This window comes from Macaca thibetana, chromosome 12 (genome assembly GCF_024542745.1).
Source record: "Macaca thibetana thibetana isolate TM-01 chromosome 12, ASM2454274v1, whole genome shotgun sequence".
In the NCBI taxonomy this organism is placed as follows: Eukaryota; Metazoa; Chordata; class Mammalia; order Primates; family Cercopithecidae; genus Macaca; species Macaca thibetana.
The window spans coordinates 12,580,537-12,596,459 of record NC_065589.1 but is presented as its reverse complement, the minus strand read 5'-3'; the positions used below and the strand labels follow the sequence as shown (position 1 = coordinate 12,596,459).

At 41.8% G+C, this 15,923-nt stretch overlaps 1 protein-coding gene across 3 annotated transcripts in view; it reads right to left on the bottom strand.

Annotated features, from left to right (window-relative positions):
- Nucleotides 1-15,923, bottom strand: part of SLC16A14 (solute carrier family 16 member 14) — a 37,715-nt gene that overhangs the window by 4,764 nt on the left and 17,028 nt on the right. For 2 of the 3 annotated variants that reach the window (XM_050751110.1, XM_050751111.1), the window contains 2 exons: nt 12,146-12,289; nt 4-9,113 (listed from right to left, as the gene is read on the bottom strand). In XM_050751110.1, coding sequence (XP_050607067.1) covers nt 7,738-9,113; nt 12,146-12,289 — 1,520 coding nt within the window. In that variant the 3' untranslated portion in view covers nt 4-7,737. Of the gene's footprint in view, nt 1-3; nt 9,114-12,145; nt 12,290-15,923 lie in introns of those variants that run through there. The other variant, XM_050751113.1, reaches the window with a different exon arrangement.

Here is a 15,923-nt window from a genome sequence, read left to right as displayed (position 1 = left end):
AAAACAAAAAAGAATATATTCACTATCATGGAGTTGATACAATAAAAGTCAAGAATATAAAGCAGGCATTTATTGCTGCTATAAATGTTTCTAAAAGAATTTATATGTCATTTCACACCAATAAAATGTTTCATTTATCCATTTTCCTTTTTTTTTGTTGTTTTTTATATTTTTTGGTTCTCATTTAGCAATTTTTAAGGGTGTGCTATACACCAGTGTTCCCCGTGCCTGGAGAGGGCTGCATTCATAAAGCCATTTGGTTGCTTTGGAAGGCATTTGAAGCAATTCCCGGCTGACTCATGGGGAGAACCTTCTGGTTCACTCGAAGGCCCTCACAAGGCCAGTAGTGAAAAGCGAATCCAATGATTTTCTTTTTTCACAAGTGCCAACACAAATTTTTCTAAAACCTAGCGAATCCAATGATTTTCTTTTTTCACAAGTGCCAACACAAATTTTTCTAAAACCTAGCGAATCCAATGATTTTCTTTTTTCACAAGTGCCAACACAAATTTTTCTAAAACCTACAAAAATGATTCTAAAGTTTTTAGTGTGTATCAAAAGAGGCTGGGCAGAAGACATTTGAACTTTCATTCATTCTGAAGTATTTGAGGGTACACATCTGTTCTAGAAAGAATCAAAATCTTCGGGTGTTATAAAATTCACATTTATAGCCACAAAACTTTAATATTTACATTTATAAAATTCTAAGTTGCCAAAGATACTGCCATAGATGCTGACTAAATTGTTATTTTCAAATAATTTAATATTATAATTTAACAGCTTAATATAATCATCTTATTAGACATTCTGTAAAATACCACTATATTTCATGAATTCTAAGACACTGATGTGCCATTATTTTATATATCAGTAAAAAATAAATATTCTTGTCCATTCAAATATGACTCAATATTTCCTCAGGACTTTGTAAAAGGCATTCTAATTTCAGACGTTAAAATATGAGAAAAACGTGTCTCAGAATCTATGAAATCTGTTTCCTATATTTCAGTGATTAATTCTAAGAATGGGTCACAAGTCATGGTTCCCACATAGTCAACTACACAAACTGAGTGGATTGAGCTACACGCAAGAGTTTTATTTATGGTAAAAATGTCATTTTTTCCCCTTTTAGTAAGCACATTAGCAAAGACTTAAAATATAAATGATTTAATGGCCAGGCTCAGTGACTCACACCTGTAATCCCAGCACTTTGGGAGATCAAGGCGGGCAGATCACATGAAGCCAGAAGTTCGAGACCAGCCTGGCCAACAGGGCAAAACCCCCATCTCTAAAAAATACAAAAATTAGCTGGGTGTGGTGGTGCATGTCTGTAATCCCAGCTACCCAGGAGGCTGAGGCATGAGAATTGCTTAACTCCAGGAGGCAGAGGTTGCAGAGGAGCCGAGATCATGCCACTGCACTACAGCCTGGGCAACAGAGCAAGACTCCGTCTCAAAAAATAAAATGAAATAAAAAAATAAGATTTTATGATCAAACATAGTATTCCGTAGCCACTTTTCAGAAACATCTTTAAAACAACTAATTGGCAAACGAGTGCATAAATGCAACTTAAACTTCTCCTATCAAGAAACAGCCACACAAAAGCAACTAGGAAAGGTGTAAACCAGTCCCTCCGACTTCCGGTTGTTATCTGTATCTCTTTGTTTATTGTATCTAGTGTGTGATGACTATGCCTGGATTATCTATTTACAGGGATCAGTCAAGGCATTCATAAAGAAAAACAAACAATTGCATACAAATCTATAATTTTTTTTACAAAAGCAACAAGTTAAAAGGTATGAATTTTGTATCTACTTTAAAAGTAAACCAAGTTTCTGTATTTGTTATTTTATGTAAAAAATAGAAATGAAAAAAAATCCGACTCTTTAGAAGTGGCTCAGTAAAATGCTCTATCATCTTTTCTTAATCTATAATTGGAGACAAGGGGGACAAAAAAGATTAAACATAATTCAAAAGTAATGCTTCAGCTTCAGAATTGAATGGAAAGGCAATTGACACTGACCTATGAACAAAAACACACCCAACTTCTACTCAGTGTTACCAGTTGGCAACTGTGGACAACTGTGAATTAGGACAAAATGAGCAATTCAATTGCAAATAATGCAGAGTGATCTGTATCAACAGAGTAGTGATGGGAATAACTGTAATCTACAATTTTAAAAAAATCAATAAATACAAATGAGGTTCCCATAGTCCACTTATCTCCATATGAAAGCTGACCAGGTCATTTTAAAGGCTAAATCCTCGCTTTCCACATGATCAAGTGATTGAGAGCAGGAATGATGACTCTAAGTAACAAACACCTGAATGCTTTGTTTCAAATGGCTGAAACAAGTCGAACTTATTGCTGCTTAACATGGACCTCAGAAATGGGACAAAATCCCACCTGGCTGGAAAATTAAGCTGTATTTCATTCAGACTATTTATTTACTTTTTGGTGGAAGGGGTTGATTATAAGCTCCAGGCTCTGTGATGTGACCCCTGCCTAGCTTTCTCCCCTGCTCACCAGCACAAGCCATGCTGAATTTGTTAGCATCTCAAACACATTTCTCTTGGCTCTTTGAACATGTCCTGTTCCCCCTTCTGGGTGGAATTATTATTATTATTATTATTATTATTTGGGACATAGTCTCACTCTGTCACCCAGGCTGGAGTGCAGTGGCACAATCGTGGCTCACTGCAGCCTCCACCCCCTGGGTTGAAGAATTCTCCTGCCTCAGCCTCCCGAGTAGCTGGAATTACAGGCATGCGCCACCACGCCCGGCTAATTTTTGTATTTTTAGTAGAGACAGGGTTTCCCCATGTTGGCAAGGCTGATCAAACTCCTGACCTCAGGTAATCCACCCACCTCAGCCTCCCAAAGTGCTGGGATTACAGGCGTGAGCCACCGCGCCTGGCCAAATTCATTATTATTATTATTTTTAATGGTCCTCTTTCCTCTAAAAATATAAATATTTGTAAAAACATCTCCACATGCCCAAGCTTCAAATGTAACTCATGTCAGTTGTTTTTTTTTTTTTTTAAAAAAAAGCACACCCAACTTTACTGAACAATTTAACATAGCACTAACTGTAGGAGTATGTTAAGTTAATCCCATAGGTTTTCTCCAATCTACCTTTAGGATTTATTTATAAATAACTCTGGATCCTGCCATCTCCCTTTGGTGCCTGTTTGAATATTTCTGCTAGTTTGAATTCAAACCCGGTCAGATGTAAAGCAGGTCAAGAGAGACAGGACTCTACCAGGAGCTTTGACCCTCAGCACATGTTGACACAACTTTTTCAGAGAGAAGACAGTTCCCACAAGCTGCCTTCCTCATGCATCCTTCACCACCCGTCCTGGAGGTCTGACCTCAGTTCCTGCATTTGGAACCTGGGATTCTTGGCAACCCAGGATTCTTGGCAACCCTCATCCAAGCACCAATTCAAACGTATAGCTTCAAAGTAAAATCTGGTTCCCGATTAAAGTACATTTTCTTTTCATTTGAGTCTGTCAAATAAGTAATGCTGTTTTTCTTATTAATTAAATAAGGGCCCTGGCTTTTGGTTAATTTTTCAGATTATTAAGGTGTTAGATTTTATGTGACTGGAAGAGATGTGTGTGGAATATTGGTCAGTCAAATCTGGTGGCTGAGGTTTTGCCATATTATACACTGAAACATCTAGGAAAGTATGTACTACTATTACATAATTTTGTATTTTATTTTATTTTAATTTTGAGACAGAGTCTTGCTCTTGTCACCCGGGCTGGAGTGCAGTGGCGTGATCTTGACTCACTGATCCGTCTCCCAGGTTCAAGCAATTCTACTGCCTCAGCCTCTCACGTAACTGGGATTACAGGTGCCTAATTTTTGTATTTTTGTAGATATGAGGTTTCACCATGTTGGCCAGGCTGTCTCCAACTCCCGACCTCAGGTGATCCGCCCACCTCAGCCTCTCAAAGTGCTGGCATTACAGGCATGAGCCACCGCACCCGGCCTATATTATATCTTTAAAGGGATCGAACAAAACACCCAACAATATTATAAATAAATTAGATCAAGAAGTCCATGCTGCTGAATGACATGGTTGAAATGTCTGTTCAATATCTCTGATTGTACTTTCTTGAAACTTTTTTTTTTTTAAAAAGGAAATGTGAACAGTAATTTTCCTTGCAGCAAACCCAGCTAAGCAATAATTTCTAGTGCACTTCGAATTTCTAGCAAGAGTGTAATGTGGTCATTTAGTCACTCATATTGCGAGTCGCTCTGAGCCTACAGTGCACATAAATGGTGGCTTGCATCTCATTGCAATGTTGGCTCCTTGGTCTGGAAAGTCAATAAATGAAACATCATGCAGGTAGCCAACGAATGTTGTTCATCATTCCTTAGTGCACGAATTCAATGGAAGATGAAGAAACCAACAAATGCAAATAAAGAAAGTCCCCTTTAGCTTGCTGGCCTAGACAGGCACATCCGAATGTTGATTTTGGGGTTTCCATAGCACCACATGATACGCATCATAGAAGGCTCCCAACCATTAACACAACGATTTCTATCATCCATGGTGGATCCCATTCCACTACAGAACCCACCTCCAGGGAGGAACCTCGAAGCAGTCAAGAGATAAGACCTGATGACTGAGGGTTGGGTATAACTCCCTGTCCTCTACTTGTCATTCCTCTCTCTTCCACTCAAGAAAGCTCGCTAGAATGCAGATGAATGGACAGCACAGGACCACAGGGATGGGATAAGAAAACTATCCTGGCAAACTCTGGTGCTTTGACTAACACTGATCACGAGAATTACTCAGGCCACACCTCACAGTTGTGTTGTGATGCTGCCATTGAAATCTGATGGATCAAGACAAAACAACCCGAGCCTGCCCATTAGAAGAAAGTACCCCTGGATCATGCAAAGAACCATCAGTGACAGAGTCCATTTATGCATACAATGTATCTGAAGGACCTCCAATCAGAGGGCAGAGGAGCAACTACTAGGTCCCTATACCTCCAATGGATATTTAACATCTCTAGCAGGTACCATTGGCTGACTGAACTGCCAATCCCAATTCTTTTCTCCTTTCCTTCCTCTAGTAGAGAGGCTGGAAAGCAAAATAGTCCATTCACAGCTCCCCTTGAAGCTTGAACTAGCTGTGTGATATAGTTCTGGCCAATCAGATGTAAGTGGAATTCTGATGGGACTGAGCCTTTCCCCACTTCCTTCTCCCTGCTATAAATGATGATGCAGTGGCTGGAGATACAGCAACCATTATGTCACCACGAGGCAGTTAGCATGAGGAAACGGCCAAGAGGATCTCTGAGACATTGCCCCAACATCCTCCAGTCCCTGAACTCTATATTTCTGGTTATGTGACAGAAATATGCCTAAACCATCATTGTCAGGATGTTATAATCAAATGCATTCTGACCTGACAGAGAATTTTACATGAGATCAGTGAGCAATTTTAGACCTTTCAACTGCCAATATAGTTTGCTCTGTTGCTATAGCCATTTTCACTTAAAAATGCTGCATCTGCATCTCTGTGCACAGGCAGACACCAGGAGCAGCTTGCTCCAGGAGGAGCCCTATATGTAGCCCTGAGGATTCCTAAGGGGACTCTTGGACCTTAAACCTTTAGTCAGCCGACTGCCGGTGTTGTCTGCTGCATAGGCAAAAATCTATGATTTCTTGTACTTTAGATTTCAAGGGGATTTAAAAGCGTGTTTGTTGGCACAAGCTCTCTGCCAGTGGGGGTCTTAAGGGAGGAGGTGACTTTATGACTTATAGAAAGACTGGGAAAAAAGGGGCAGGGAGGGCTTTGTCCTGTACCCATGGGATTCCTTCACCCACTGGGGAGAGATACTCCTGCCAGAGGATATGAGAATAAAGAGCCTGTAGGGCCCAGACAGGAGGTTGCTTGGGGGTGGCTGGGGGAGGGGACATCTGAACAGGTGAGGCTCCACTGGGTTAGCTCGAGGCTCTGCACAAAACCTCCAGCAGCTCTGACAATCACTACCAGCCCTGGCTGGCTGGCTGAGGGCCACCACCAGAGAACACCTTTGTATTGGCATTCTGCCCCAGCCTTTGCCATGCTATGCAGACTCCTATCTCCAGTTCTTGGACAGAGGATAGACCTTGTTATCTTCACCCAGCAGCTGGTGTCTTGGGGCATGAGTCTACCTGCCCAAACCTGACTTGCCTTTCCACAAAGGCACTGGCCCAGACACAAGATTCCTTGATGCCCAAGGCTTCTGGTATGCCCGAATACCAAGTTCTCTGGTGAATTTGCCTCTTGTAAATGAAGGGAATACATGACAGAGATCGTATCCTAGATGTTGCCAGCTAGTAGCCTTCAGGCCTGTGGTAGGCAGAATGCTCCTATCCCTAATTTCTCTACCCCATGAATATGTGACCTAATTAGGGCAAAAGGGACATTGCAGGTGTGATTAATTTAGGACCTGGGCTGGGGAGATGATCCAGGATCAGGTGAGCCCAACGTAATCATAGGCACCCTTATAAGTGAAAGGAGGTGGCCAGGCATGGTGGCTCACGCCTGTAATCCCAGCACTTCAGGGGGCCGAGGTGGGAGGGATCGCAAGGTCAGGAGTTTGAGACCAGCCTGGCCAATATGGTGAAACCCCATCTCTACTAAAAATACAAAAAAATTTAGCCAGGCGTGGTGGCGCATGCCTGTAATCCCAACTACTCAGGAGGCTGAGGCAGGAGACTTGCTTGAACCCAGAAGGTGGAGGTTGCAGTGAGCTGAGATCATGCCACTGCACTCCAGCTTGGGTGACAGGGGGAGACTCCATCTCAAAAAAAAAAAAAAAAAAAAAGGTGAAAGGAGGTGGCAGGAAGTCCGAATCAGAGAGAGGTGGGAAGACGTTACACTGCTGGCTTAGAAGATGGAGCAAGAGGGTACATGCCAAAGAATGAAAGTGGCCTCCAGATGCTGGAAAAGACAAGGAAACAAATTCTCCCCTAAAGCCTCAAGAAGGAATTCAGCTCTGCTGACATCCAGAACAGTAAGATAATAAATCTGTATTTGTGTGTGTGTGTGTGCGTGCTTGTGTGTATGCATGCATGTGTGTGTGTCTGTGTGGAGATGGGGTCTCACTATATTGGCCAGGCTGGTCTCGAACTCCTGGGCTCAAGTGATCCTCCTGCCTCGGCCTCCCCAAGTACTGGAATTACAGGTGTGAGCCACCACATCTGGCCAATCTGTATTGTTTTAAGCCACCATAAGTTTCTGGCAATTTATTACAGCAACAATAGGAAGCGAATGCAGGGCTGGATTGAGTCCATGGATGTGTTCTGTTGCACCTGCCACATGGTGTTTTGGAAATCTGTTAGTGCTACCTAACAGTACAGATTCTTAGCTTCCCTTTGGGGAGAAACAACACCCAGAAGATCTGGCAACAATTCTCAGTATTTCTTGGTGACAGAAATCAGCTGGAACTGCCCAGAGGCCACCTTCTTCAAATGGGTAAGGAGCCCGGCAGTATTCCATCAACCCATCCGCTTTATTTCCTCACTCTACCAGGCTGACTGCCTTATCATGTGGATAGGATCGAAAGTTCATCTACATTTCATCTACATTCTACATAAAAGAATGGCCTTGGCCAGGCACGGTGGCTCATGCCTGTAATCCCAGCACTTTGGGAGGCTGAGGCAGGTGGATCACCTGAGGTCAGAAGTTCGAGGCGAGCCTGGCCAACATGGTGAGACCCCCATCTCTACCAAAAACATAAAAAATTAGCCGGGCGTGGTGGTGTGCACTTGTAATTCCAGCTACTTGGGAGGCTGAGGCAGGAGAATCGCTTGAACCTGGGAGGCAGGGGTTGCAGTGAGCTGAGATCGCACCACTGCACTCCAGTTGGGGCGATAGAGCAAGACTCCATCTCCAAAAAAAAAAAAAAAAAAAAAAAAAAAAAAAAAAAAAAAAAAAAAGAAAACAAAAGAAAAGAAAGAATAGTCTTTAACTTACTCAAATGTATAAATGAGAAATTAGGGGGCAGGAATGGGAAGATAAAAGGAACATGTGCACAAATGGAAACCTTCTTATCTTGGACTTTATAACATAACACACCATATCTACATGCACTCTGAGCTCTTAAAACCTCACAGAGTTTACCTGCAAAAGGTGGTCCCAGCAACGCAGAGATGCCATTAGCACAGATGATGATGCCGTAGGCATTGGCCAGGTGTTCAATGCCAACCAAGTCTTCAGTCACTACGGGCATTAGGGAGAAATAACCACTGGAAAACCCTATCAGTGCGCAGATGACCGCCAGGCCAGCGTACGTGTGCATCAACGGCAGAATAAAAATACTGAGGACAAGGGTGAAGTTGGCCAACAGGAAGACGTTCCAAACACTGATGCAAGGTAAGTCGGCTATGACGCCCAGGATCACTTTTCCGAAGATGTGAACTATTGCTATAATTGACGTCAGAGGGAAAATGTCGTTTTGCTCCGATAAGTTATACAAATTGACGATTTCTGGGAGGTGAATGAAGGGGATGACAAAGCTGCTGTATGCAAACAAAGCCCAGAAAATAAAGGCTACAAACATTCGATTTGTAAATAGAGAGGCTGTCCCAAAGTAGCCCGAGTACCAGTCCTCGAAGCCCTTCCTGACTCTCATGGTGAGCCAGCTGAGCGTCTTCAGAATCCGGAGAGCCCACATGTTCTTCCTGTGCCCGGCCCGATCGGGGCACTCCTGGGCTTGCAGGTCGCCGAGGGTCTCCTCGTTCCCGGGCCCACCATCCTTCTCTTCTGTTCTTCCCTGCTGTCCAGCTGACTTCACAGATTCCGTGGAGTGCGCTGGCAGGACGCGCAGATCTTTCTCTCCTGGGTCGTTTGGGTTTTTCCCAGGAGAGAGGGGCCTCATGAGCGCCCCACACACACACAGGTTTAAGGAAACGGCACCTTGGATCAGCATGGCATTCCTCCAGCCGTACTCTGCGCACAGGTACTTCAGCAGCACAGTCATCAGGAACGTACCGAATCCGGTTCCCGTGGTGCTGAGGCCCTGGGCGAGGGCGCGTCTCTTCTGGAAATACCTGCCCACCATGACCACCGCGGGCAGGTAGGCCATCCCGCTGCCCAGGCCTGCACAGGCCGACAGGGGAAGAAAAGACACGGTGCAACATCAGTGGCCATATCCAGAATTTGCAGCAACGATCACTTGCATTTCCTTAATTAGCATCTATTTACGCTTTTTTATTTCTGACAAAGCTGTAACAGTGATTATTTAAAAAGCAGCCCCCAGGGATAAGCGGCAGGAAGACCATCCAGCCAAGCAGGTTTCTAGCCCGCCATTTTTCCCCAACAGGCTTTGCGGCACAAGTGCCTCCAATAACAAAATGGAGCCGCATTCTCACATCAGAAAAATATAAGCTCCAGGCAGGCAAGACCATGTATTTTCACCAATGGTATGCCCAGGACTGCCCAGAACAGACAGCATGTGCTTAGCAAGTTGCTGGGAGAATGAATGGCTTCTCTGAGGACCTCTGCTGTCTTTAGCCTCCCCTGATTGCACTATGTGTCCAGACACCCCAACCTGGTTCCTTAGTCTCAGCAAAAGGAGTGTTTATTTCCTCACCTATAACACAAAAACCTCAGTGCTAGCCCTATTATTGGACGATTATAGGGAAGAGTTTCTAATGTACTCAGGGAAAATACCTGACTTTTTTTTTTTTTTTTTTTTTTTTGAGACAGGGACTTACTCTGTTGCCCAGGCTGGAATGCAGTGGTGCAATCACAGCTCATGGCATCCTCGAACTCCGCAGGCTCAGGTGATCCTCCCACCTCAGTCTCCCAAGTAGCTGGGACTATCACCGGGTGTGGCTAATTTTTGTATTTTTTGTAGACACGTGGTTTCACCATGTTGCCTAAGCTGGTCTCAAACTCCTTGGCTCATGCGATTCACCTGCTTTGGACTCTCAAAGTGCTGGGATTATAGGTGTGAGCCACTGCTCTTGGCCAACATCTGACATTTTTAAAGAACCGTTTTCACCAGAGGAATATGTTCTAGTGATCTATTGCACAATATGGTGACTGTACTTAGTAATAATATATTGTAGATTTTTCAAATTGCTAAATGTAGATTTTAAATGTTCTCATCACAAGTATGTGAGGTGATGGATATGTCAATTAGCCTTATTCAATCATTCTACAATATATACATGTATCAGAACATCACATTTGACTCCACAAATATTTACCATCATCAATTATGACTAAAATAGAAATATTAAAAATGTATTATGTATAATGAGCGAAAAAAAGAACTGTTATCAGGTCCTTCAATCAATGGTTTTTAAACTATGCTTCAGAGGATACAGAAGTGCTTTATGTGTGTATCTGTATAGATATATATTACAAGAAGCAACTTGGGATTTATATGGACAGTAGGTTATTATGTTCACTTTCTCCTATCAAAAGATACATACTTAAGCTTATATGTTTTATATATATGTGTGTGTGTGTGTATATATATGTATAACCACATTTACCTATTAGCTAACATTTACTGAGCACTTTGCTTAGTGCTTTATACAAATTATGTCATTTAGCGGTTTCAACAACCATGTAAACTAAGCTCTTCATTATACCCATTTTGCAGATAAGGAAACTGAGGTGTAAGTAGGTTAAATAACTTGCCCAAAGTCATACAGATAATAACAATGAAAAAAGAAAAGCCAGAATTCCAAGCTAACTTTAAACTCTTATGCTAACACATTCATTGTAGCTCTGTACTCAAAAAGAATGTCAAACTGGAGATTCAGTTTATTTAAAATGCAATTGTACAAGTAATTACTCATCTGTGTGAATCACACTACCTGTTGATAAAGGAAATTGTGGCTGGGAATATATTTTGCATAATGGATATGCAGATTGTGGTGCCTGGCAGCCAATATTAACCTCTTCACGGGGGAATGACAACCTAACTGTACTCTAGATTTGCTTCTTAGTCTCTACCTATATGTGTGGTGTATGCTATTTTATGAATTTGAATAGGGCTAAAAGAGTAAATGATTATAAGGCCGGGTGCTGTGGCTCATGCCTGTAATCCCAGCACTTTGGGAGGCCAAGGCGGGCAGATCACCTGAGGTTGGGAGTTTGAGACCAGCCTGACCAATGTGGAGAAACCCCGTCTCTACTAAAAATACAAAATTAGCTGGGCATGGTGGTGCATGCCTGTAATCCCAGCTACCTGGGAGACAGAGGCGGGAGAATTGCTTGAACCCAGGAGGTGGAGGTTGCAGTGAGCCGAGATTGTGCCATTACACTCCAGCCTGGGCAACAAGAGCAAAACTCCATCTCAAAAAAAAAAAAAAGAGCAAATGATTATTAAAGAGTAAATGAATGTTATTGATTTCCTTAGTCTTTGTTTTTTTAATGTTTACTTTATCTATGTTTTTTCTTTTCTATTTTCACACAGGAGGCTTTATTATTATTATTTTTATTGAGACAGAGTCTTACTCGGTCAACCAGGCTGGAGTGCAGTGGCGCAATCTTGGCTCACAGCAACCTCTGCCTCCTGGGTTAAAACTATTCTCATACCTTAGCCTGCTGAGGAGCTGGGATTACAGGCATGTGCCACCACACTTGGCTTTTTTTTTTTTTTTTTTTTGTATTTTTAGTAGAGACGGGGTTTCACCATGTTGGCCAGGCTGGTCTTGAACTCCTGGCCTCAAGTGATCTGCCCGCCTTGGCCTTCCAAAGTGTTGGGATTACAGGCATAAGCTACTGCCCCTGGCCTATTATTTAGTTTATTTCCCACACCACACCGATGTAATTTCCTTAATCTTTGGTCCATTCACTTAAGTCAACGTTACTGGCTTCCTTTTCCTCTCCCTCACTGGAGATAGCACTGGCATTTAGAACCAGGCATGGAAATAGAATTTGATTCTATTAGGGAGGCCAAGTATTGTTGCTGGGTGGGCTTCCCCCACTTAAGGCATATTAAAATGTAATGTTAAAATGTATTTCCTGGAGTGTAGGGAGGGGTTGGGGTGAAGTGGGATAGAGGAAACAGAACAGAATGTTTTAATGGGTCTCTTCTCCACAATTAAATCCACTGCCAAGATGTCTTATAAAACATTTAAAATCGAGTTTAAAAAAAGCCACATGCTTACCAGCTGCCACTCCAAAAGTAATGAAGAGATAATGCACGTTTGCAGCGTAGGCACTCAACACCCAGCCCAGGGAATTGACGAGCCCTCCAATGATCGCAGTCTGGCGGCACCCACAGGTGTTAATGAACAAGCCGATGAAAGGGCCTGTCACAGAGCATTGGAAAAGGAATTGACTAAAGGCGCTTCAGTTTCATTCTTTCTCATAAATCTTCATGTGAAGACACATAATAAAATGTTACTAGAGCTGTTAAATGAAACAAAAAGCCCCCATTGCTTTATATGCCAAACATTTTTAGCATGCAAAGATGATTTTAAGTAATTTCATCAGAGAGCAAAGGTTCTAGGTTTTCAAGAAAGGCAGACCTGAAATAAATAGACGTTCATTCTTTCGTCTACAACAAAACCAGTGGTCTAGGAGCTAGCTATCTCTAGCCTGTGGATGCGTTTTGTCGATCCCATACAAAGTCTAAAAAATGTCTGGAATTAGTTGCTGATGTTTAAAAATGAAGAGTATTCACAAAAAGTCCAGTGGCAACACAGACTACCTTCCCACAGGACCAAAGTTAGATGGAGCTGTGCGGTGGCTGAGCCTGTTTGACTGGGACACACCCTTTCCAGTTTGCAGTCTCTATCCTTCCCTCTGGTCTTAAACCTGGCCTCACTTACATTATTTCTTTGGCTTCTTTCAAAATAAAAAAAAATTTCAGTTTTTGACTAAAATAGAAATATTAAAAATGTATTATGTATAATGAGCAAAAAAAAGAACTGTTATCAGGTCCTCCAATGATTTTTAAACTATGCTTCAAAGATACAGAAGTGCTTTATGTGTGTGTGTGTATAGATATACATTACAAGAAGCAACTTGGGGATTTATATGGACAGAAGATTATTATGTTCACCTTCTATTGAAAGATATATACTTAAGCTTATATGTTTTTTATATATATATATTACCATATTTATGTATTAGCTAACATTTACTGAGCACTTTGCTAAGTGCTTTATACAAATTATGTCATTTAATGGTTTCAACAACCATGTAAACTAAGCTCTCTTCATTATACCCATTTTGCAGATAAGGAAACTGAGACCAAAAGGGAGTACGGGAAGGGAATCTTCAGAACTCTTGTGCTTCAGGCAGAAAACTAATAGCCTGTTTTCATGAGGATACCCAGATTGAAACCAAGCTGAAAAGAACTAGTTGTCATCACTTCATACAGACTCCCATCCCTGCTGGTGTGCACAGTCTCTGACCAGACCTATCAGGCTATGGAGATTCGGGAATCCATTTCCATTGTGTAAGTTGTGACAACACTCACAAGAGCACAGTATTTTATGAAATGCATTCTGATTGTTTCCTTTATGCTGACTTTCTAGTTTTGTTCTGTTTTCTTATTTTTGCTTTTGTTTTGATACAGGGTCTCACTGTGTCACCCAAGCTAGAGTTCAGTGGTGTGATCACGGCTCAGTGCAGCCTTGACCTCCCTGGGATCAAGTGATCCTCCCATCTCAGCCTTCTGAGTAGCTGGACCTACAGGCTTGTGCTATCATGTCCTGCTAATTTTGTATTTTTTATAGAGAGAGGGTTTCTCTGTGTTGTTCAGGCTGGTCTAGAATTTCTAGGCTCAAGCGATCTGTCTGCCTTGGCCTCCCAAAGTGCTGGGATTACAGGCTTGAGCCACGGTACCTGGCTGACTTTCTAGTTCTTAATTGTCAACCTTCTTTGTTCTCCTCGTGATTTTGTGGTAATTTCTGATGTCACTGGAGCTGAATGCTTATCCTGTGATCAATGATTCCTAGTTCAAATAGGAATCCAGATTTATATGAGCTAGTACTCAATATTCAGTAAGATGGCATATTTTAATCATCATCTTATTGTTGATCATTACTTTACAAAGTTATGAAACCTTATATGCAGAAGAACTATGTTAAAAACTTGTTTAACTCTAAAGAGCTTCCCTTTTGGCTTAAACTAAAATAAAGTTTCCTTTAAAGTTCTAACTATATTCATGTGTATATTTAGGTTGAGTCTGCTAATGAGTTTATTTTGTCTAGTGGTTTTGTGGGTGCCTAATCCTAAAAACTATGAAGGTAAAGACTTATTAATATAATTAACTCTGCTGCATTACAGGAAATAATTCAGTAAATCAACTTCTTAGAATAGACTTAATATATATATATATATATATATATATATATATTTTTTTTTTTTTTTGAGATGGAGTCTCGCTCTGTTGCCCAGGCTGGAGTGCAGTGGCGCGATCTCAGCTCACTGCAAGCTCCGCTCCCCGGGTTTATGCCATTCTCCTGCCTCAGCCTCCCGTGTAGCTGGGACTACAGGCGCCCACCACCACCATGCCCGGCTAATTTTTTTTTTTGTATTTTTAGTAGAGAGGGGGTTTCACCGTGTTAGCCAGGATGATCTCGATCTCCTGACCTCATGATCTGCCTGTCTCGGCCTTCCAAAGTGCTGGGATTATAGGCGTGAGCCACCGCGCCCGGCCTAGACTTAATATATTAAACATACTTTATATAAATGTTATTTGTTATTAAATATGCACATTATAGAAATAATATATAAAATAAATGCATTGATTAAAAATCTGATGGAATGACTGGGGTTAAATGAAATTCACATACCATAAGTTAGACATACTTATTTGATTTCTTCACACATTTTTATTTTTGTTTTTTTAAACCCATGGTTACTTGACTACGCCTAGCTTGGATGAGTGGGTAAAAAACAGAAAAATGCATGACTTGTCAGTTTGCTGTTTATAGCCCTTTGAAAGGTCAGCAGATCACAGTTCAGTAGCACAATCACGTTTTCCACTTCACAGAAAGGGCCCAGAAGCAAATTTTTCTGAGTTGCTTTGTGAAACATTACATTAAAAAGGCGCTTAAGAAAAAAGAAGAAAAAAAAAAAAAAAGGAGAAAATTCCAAACTCAGTGCAAATATTCATATCTGGAGGAATTTTATAAATTAAATAAAGTATAACTATTTTACTGCTAAAAACATTCACTAAACAGCCAGACACTGTTATCAACTCAATCAACCCTCGCATGCTGGGGCTTCAGTCATTTATGTTTTGCAGATGAGCAAAGCGAGACCCAGAAATGCTGTGACTTCTCCATGGTTATAAAATATATGTACATTGAAAAAAAAAAAAAACAACCAAGCTCTTTGACTCTCAGTTCCCTCCCTCCCTTCCTTCCTTCCTCCCTCCCTTCCTTCCTTCCTCCCTCCCTCCTTTCCTTCCTTCCTCCCTTTCCTTCCTTTCTTTTTCCTTCTTTCTTTTTTCTCTCTCTCTCTCTTTTTCTTCAAGCTTTTTTCTTTCATTTTATATATATATATATAAATATATATTTCTTTCTTTCTTTTTTGAGACGGAGTTTCGCTCTTTTTGCCCAGGCTGGAGTGCAATGGCACGATCTCGGCTCACTGCAACCTCCGCCTCCCGGGTTCATGTGATTCTCCTGCCCCAGCCTCCCGAGTAGCTGGGATTACAGGCATGCGCCACCACCCTGGCTAATTTTGTATTTTTAATAGAGACGGGGTTTCCCCATGTTGGCCAGGCTGGTCTCGAACTCCTGACCTCAGGTGATCCACCCGCCTTAGCCTCCAAATGTGCTGGGATTACAGGCATGAGCCACTGCGCCAGCTCAGTTTCATTTTCTACACACTGTTTACTGATGGTCCACTAGCATTGCCAAAATCAAACCACCATTTCAAGAAAATAAAAGAAGTTCCCACACAATCTAAGGAGAAGGGGAAATC